The following is a 6,514-nucleotide window of genomic DNA, read 5'->3' as shown; positions in this document are numbered from 1 at the left end:
TTAAGCGTTGTTGCTGTTGTTGTTTTTTTCATTGTAATCAGATTTTATTTTCATATTCCATAGCCTACTTAGCTGAGATGAAAATGGGTCATCAATTGCATGTCATACCAGTGGGGGTTTGAAAACTTTCATATACTCTGTTACAGATTTTTCTTATATTGTTGCCATCACTTCTTGACAAATAATGCAGCTAGTCACAAATCTGTGGTAAGTGGCACATTGTGGAGGATGTGACAACAGGTATGAGCGACTAAGACATTATGGATCTAGGTAGCACGAAGCAACCCTCTACTTGGAGACAAACTATAGTGTTATTTTATCATTCCATGTGCATCTACAAAGGGCGGTAGTTTAAGCCTCTGTATCAGGAATTGCTCAGTTTAGTTGTTGGAATTGCTCAGTTTAGTTGTTCATATGATCCCAGTCAAGTATTTACCTTTATCACGTTTGCAATTTCCCAATGTAAATATGAAATAAAAGAATGCCGTTGTAGGATATTCATTTTGTGTTGCCTTCACCTCTTTAAAAAATCAGTAGTAATTCAGATAATTATAATGGCAAATAAACGCAAGGGTTCTCTCAGTTTATAATGCCAGGTAATATGACTACCAACGACCTGTGTGTGCATAGCTAATGGCATGTGGTGGTTGTGTAAGGGACTTTAATATGCACCTAGTTATTAATTCCCCATAATCATCAACCTAACGCCGGTTACTATAAGGCACGGTATCCCCCTTCATTCTCCACCCTGATCTGTTGCTTGTAACCTGTTCCATCAAATCACAGCACACCTGCAAATTTCACCTCCTTATCTTGTTTTCTGTATAGCTCTTCCATTCTATTTCTTAGTTACCATTTGCGAATTTCACCTCCCCCATCTTGTTCACCGTCCACATCTTCCACCCACTGCCTGTGCGGGTAGCCGTTGACACTAACAGTCCATTTCATATCTTTTCTATGTGCGACGTGAACTGTCTGTACACATTTCTGTTTTTTAACCCTGTCACCATTATACTCCGACTCAGGTACTTTCCCACAGACTCCATACCACATTTTCGTGCTAATGGCATCTTGTCTTTTAATGCATCTCAAGATGATCGAATCTTTATTATCCATCTCATTTATCCAGTTTTTCCTGGACACCAACTTTCGGAAGCCTCTAGCTTTTGGTTCTTTTTCACAGTAAAAATATGCAGTTAGAAGGTTAAAAAAAAAAAAAAAGTCCTGCAACGTTCTCACCGTGATGCGAAAACTTTGTCATATTAATCTGGTTTTATTCTGGCAATTTTATGCACCAGAGAGCAACCCTAAACAGTCTTATGGCTGATTATACTGTACTTAATGTCTAGAGTTATAGTTATTAGATTTGTATTCATCAAAACTATCTATTGCCAGACGCCTTAATCCCGTAAGGGGTGGCAACAAACAAATCGCCTCCATGTCGCCGTGTCCCCCAAAACAATATGTAGAACAATAAGTAAAATAATAAGTGGGAGAAGTAAACCAGGGAATAATCGAAAAGACAGTTTTATTAAAGTCACGGACATTACTGCTCAAGGCGTCACGCTCAACCGGGTGGGGTGAAGGCGCGACGTCCGCATCGCCCCCGTGACGTCACCACAACATCAACATGCCATCGTTACTACTACATAGAATATTTAACGCCGTAACTTGTATGTACACAAGGTATTGCACTATTTGGAAACAGTCCGGACTCATGACTAGGGACCGTAGCTTCACTTACATAGGACAGTTCGTTGCACCTCTTCCTTAGCGATTTATTTCGCAAACCATACCGTAATACTACCTCCTGTGTTATTTATACATATGATGTCGACATGCTGTTGTTTCTGTTAGCAGAACACAAGATAATTTAACCCTTTCATGGTCGGGATCACTCAAGCACATATAGCTAACGCCGATTTTTTTTTTTTTCGCTGGGAATGAGAAAAGGAGCCTGAGAGTTTTAATACTGGCACCATTAATCCCCTCATGGCTGAAACCACAGCAGTATTTCATTCCAGCTAACAGAAGATAGTATTATTCAGCTAAGTGAGTCAAAGGAGAGTGTTAAGGGATAGTAGTCAAAATAAATCACTTAGGAAGAGGTGTTACAAAAGTTCCTAAGACAACAGGGATTCGGCCCTTCATTAAAAACATCCAAAAATACATACAGTATATACACAGTGAGATGTATACAGTCGGCTCAGCTAACCCCATCATCTCGAGGGCGTCTTCCTTTATTCCCGCTGCTGATGCGTGATTTTATTCCACTAAAGGGAGACCCAGTGTAATAAAAGGCTCTGTCTAACCCCTCTGGTTCAGTAAGTCTCTCCGTAGCTAAATAAAATCGCTTGAATTAGCAAGAATAATAGGGCATTGTGGTACTGGAGTCATTTCGCTTATATGTGGAAGTATCGGGCAGGACAAATGATCAGACAACTGTGTAAATGAGAGAGAGAGAGAGAGAGAGAGAGAGAGAGAGAATCTACTTTCCTCACTCATCTCACTTGTATTCTACTTGACAGGGAAGATTTTGTAACTCTTATTCCTTAGAGAGTTGCTTTACTACACTTTCATATTCTCCTGTGTTATTTATTTTTTCCAAATCGATATAGTATGAATCGCTAAAAAAAACAAAAAAAACAAAAAAAACAGGATATTTAAGTGTAATCAGCAACTAAATCTCTGAGGAAAAAGTGTTTCGAAACTTCAGAAATACGACCCATAGCCACATCCTCATGCAGTCAATATTGTGGGTAAGGAATGGTGATATATACAACGTTGCCAGATCAGTTGCATTGACCTATACTTGCAGCTGCATACAAAATTAACCCCTCCTATACGCTGATATATATATTTTTTCCTTGCTACCTCCTGACGAGTTGATTTTGTTTTGGAGAGAGGTGTCAGATTGGAGGGGTAAGATGTAGCCTTCATTAACCCCTCCAGTAAAAGACGTGTTTCTCAAGTTGGGGAAAATCGTCTGGAGGATGCGAGAAGAACATAGACGCAGCATAGGAGTGAAGGCTTAACTGAGCCAAATGTACAATCGACGATAAAAGTCCTGTCTCTTGTTTCCCTCCCCAGTGACACGATATTCAGCCTGGTGAATTAGCAGCAGGCGACACCGATGACATTGATCTGTAGCCAAATATAGTCATTAATGTGCATCTTCCCCTCACAGTCGCGATAATATTCTGAATTTTAATCACATATGGAAATGCTGATTATTAGGAAAGTGCAATAGTTTAGACGCTACTTGGACCCTCTTACTTACTGAGTGTCCAACCGCTGTGTCTTCCCGATTAACCTTTTCATATGAGGCTGTAATTGTCCTGCAGTCATCAGTGTCGGATGCTGCAGCTTCACTAGACTGATTTTCAATGTTCAAGGAGAGAAAGACAGAAGTAGGACAGGCCACAAGACATTGGGTTGCCGATTGTACAAGACGTGAAAAGGAATAAACAATGATTATTCAAAAATGTACAAGAAATAAATATTAAACCCCTTTTCATGAGAGAATTTCAAGATGTAGGTATATACAGGTATCATAAACTTTTTTAGGGCAAAGAAAATAGCACATGACCAATACAGACACAGAATATGAAGATTGAATTTTTGTTACACAGACAGTGACTTATGGGATGGGTGACGAACATTGGCCGAGACTCACAAACTTATGGTCAATTCTCCGCCGAGTCTTATTTTTAGGAAGGTCAAAGAAAGGAAGGTGCAAAAATCTTCCTGTGTGTTGTTATTCCTGAAGAACAGAAAAGAAAAGAAAAGAAAGAAAGAAAGGAGAATTGATCACAGGTTTATTTCTCAGTCCCGGCCATGGATATTGGTACAACAGGCAAGCTATGAACTCTCTCATGACAATTTTGTGTTATTTTCTTGCTATCTTCAAACGACTGCATTAACCTCAAGACAGAGCTTTCGCTCTGGGAAGATTAGAAATAGCCTTCTTTATCCTCCTGAGTACGATATGTGCTCCCAGTTTGAATAAGATCGTGTGGAGACGGCAAGAACATTACACAAGAGTCATTGGAGTAAACTGACGCTCCCAGGGTCGCATTCTCGTCGGGTTAAGAGGCTCCCCAGCGTCTCTTCCTTCGTTATTTATTTTGCATATTAGCTAAGCCTTAGCATTTCTTAATGAATGATTCACACCTTTTTCATACTAACACAGTTACATAAATATTGACTAGAATATGAACGTATGATCAGGGACAGAAGTTTGGTTAGTATTCCACCGCTTCTACTTCACACTTGGTGCATATCTCACACTTTCCTCCCTGACACATTATATCTAAGGGCAGAAAAGTATACCAAGTCTCATTCAGGGCTTGGAAGCCAGCCTGCAGAGGGCACTGAAAAGCAGAAATAGTGAAGTATTTGGCTAGCTAATATCTCTGAACGTCAACAGGCCAAGAAGAGGTGTTGTGGAGTTCCTATGCCCACCAAAATGCATCCCCCAGCACCAGTTGTGATTTACTGTGGAACACATGATCACTTTGTACATGCTTACATCACTGCACTCGGTGGTACTGCTGTGTCCGTGAATGGTAAATAGATCGGTACATTTATGACCGAAGAACCGTGTGCACTCGTCATAGTAACAGTCACGTACACCCAACCTGCCTCACTGTACGTACTAAATGACGAGTTTAACAGCGCTCTCCTTAAAACTCACAGTTGCGGCAGAAGACACTCCTCTAGCTTATTGTCAACACAGTACCTTATCAATAGTTTCTTTGGATTCCAGCTCTCATCTATTTTGTGAAGAAGTGTCTGGCAGGCATAGTCCTTATTTCCATACCAGTATATAGCACTGAATTCTCACGAAATGTATGTATTTGTGGTCTTTCAATATTTTCACATCACTAACAAGCGCATTATTATTTCAGGTTCCTGTGTTTGGATGCACGTTAAGGGGAGTTGAAGTTCTAGTAATGACACCACTGACGTATTACAGAAATGAAATGATTTTGTGTTGAGGAAGAATGAAGCTCAGAGAATTAGATGACTAGAGTCATTCCCATGGTGAGTGTGTGTGTGTGTGTGTGTGTGTGTGTGTGTGTGTGTGTGTGTGTGTGTGTGTGTGTGTGTGTGTGTGTGTGTGTTCTAATGCAGTCAGGTGGTTCACTTCCCGTCGTCTTCGTCTCTGTCCTGGTGAGCGCTCATGTGTCGGGTGAGGTGGTGTCGCTCGCGGAAGGACTCGCCGCAGTAGTTACACTTGAGTCGCTCGTTCCGCCGCTTCTTGTACGGGTCCGTCTCGCGCTTGTGTTGCGACCGCATGTGGTACACCAGGTCAGAGGTCATGCGGAAAGAAATATTACACTTGGCACACACATTCTGCGCCACCGATAGAGCAGACAGGGCAGGTGGAATCAGTGTTGACACGGACGGCTGAGGCAAGAAGGGTACAGTGGCCCCCAGCTTAGTGACGTCGGCGGAGGAGGGCGGCGTGAGAGGGTAGGCGAGAGAGGAGAAGGGCAACTTGTAGGGATCGGCTGGATACATGGAGGAGCGCAAGCGAGACAGAGCCTCGCTGGCAGACATGTCACTGTTGTGCTTGGATTCTAGGAGGCTGTGCTGAGACTTTAGGTACTCCTCCACCAGGTTGTTGTTGAGGCGGTCGGGCCCAGCGTGGGGCAGGAAGGGTGCCAGGCCAGGAGGCAGCAGGCCTGGGGCGGCCAGCAAGGGTGCTAGGGACTTACCGCCGCCCAGTAGGGAACTGACGGCGCTGAAGGAGGCCGAAGCTGGCGGCCACGCTGAGCTGAGTGTGTCGAGGGGTGTGGAGGCATTTAGGCCAGGCGGTGATGACCCCTGTGACCTGGTGACTTTGGTGAAGGCGCTGCCGGGAGTGGCGTCATCGCGGGGTGGTGAGAGGGGGAGGCCGGGAGACTCGGTGGCTGATGGCGGGGACACTTTCAGACTCGTGACGCGGCTCACCTTGGCGGCATGCGAGGGTACGTCTGACTCGAGGGTGTCGTGGGCGCCGGTGAGGAAGGCCACGTCGAAGGTCCGCTTGGTGGGGGAGGTGTGAGGACTGGAGGCGCCGCCCACACCTCGCAGCGCCGCCATGATCATGACGCCTGCAACACACAAACACGTCACTATGGGCCGCATTTTAAGTAGCTCTGATAATTTCGTAACACCTTTACCTTAGCGACTTATTTACTACATTACCCTATCCTTTTGTATGTCACTGATGCAACGTTGCCGATATTAAAACGACATAAATACCATACAAGACAATGTTAAGTGTTGTATACAAAATAATTAGCTAAGGGAAAGATGTTACCAAGCCTCCTATGCCACCTAACAAATGGATCGAAAATTCACGGCTCTCTAAATCACATCATGAGCTATGGGACCGTAATCTAGGCGACATATCTTTCTGTGCGATTTATTCTGCATAGTGCACTTTTTTTTTCCTCTTCTACGTTACTGAGGCAAGCTATGTATATACCAAAAATGTATATATAACACCATCAGAATATCATGA

At 43.4% G+C, this 6,514-nt stretch overlaps 1 protein-coding gene across 1 annotated transcript; it reads right to left on the bottom strand.

Annotated features, from left to right (window-relative positions):
* Positions 1-5,145: 5,145 nt before the first annotated feature.
* LOC145398222 (uncharacterized) lies at positions 5,146-6,096 on the bottom strand. Its single transcript, XM_080271173.1, has one exon. It carries the CDS (start codon positions 6,094-6,096, stop codon positions 5,146-5,148), a length of 951 nt encoding a protein of 316 aa, XP_080127299.1.
* Positions 6,097-6,514: the final 418 nt, after the last annotated feature.

The sequence above is a fragment of the Coenobita brevimanus genome, chromosome 5 (assembly GCF_032717465.1).
Source record: "Coenobita brevimanus isolate Jiangsu-jjx chromosome 5, ASM3271746v2, whole genome shotgun sequence".
In the NCBI taxonomy this organism is placed as follows: domain Eukaryota; kingdom Metazoa; phylum Arthropoda; class Malacostraca; order Decapoda; family Coenobitidae; genus Coenobita; species Coenobita brevimanus.
The sequence above is the reverse complement of the archived record's forward strand: the minus strand, read 5'-3'. Positions and strand labels throughout refer to the sequence as shown.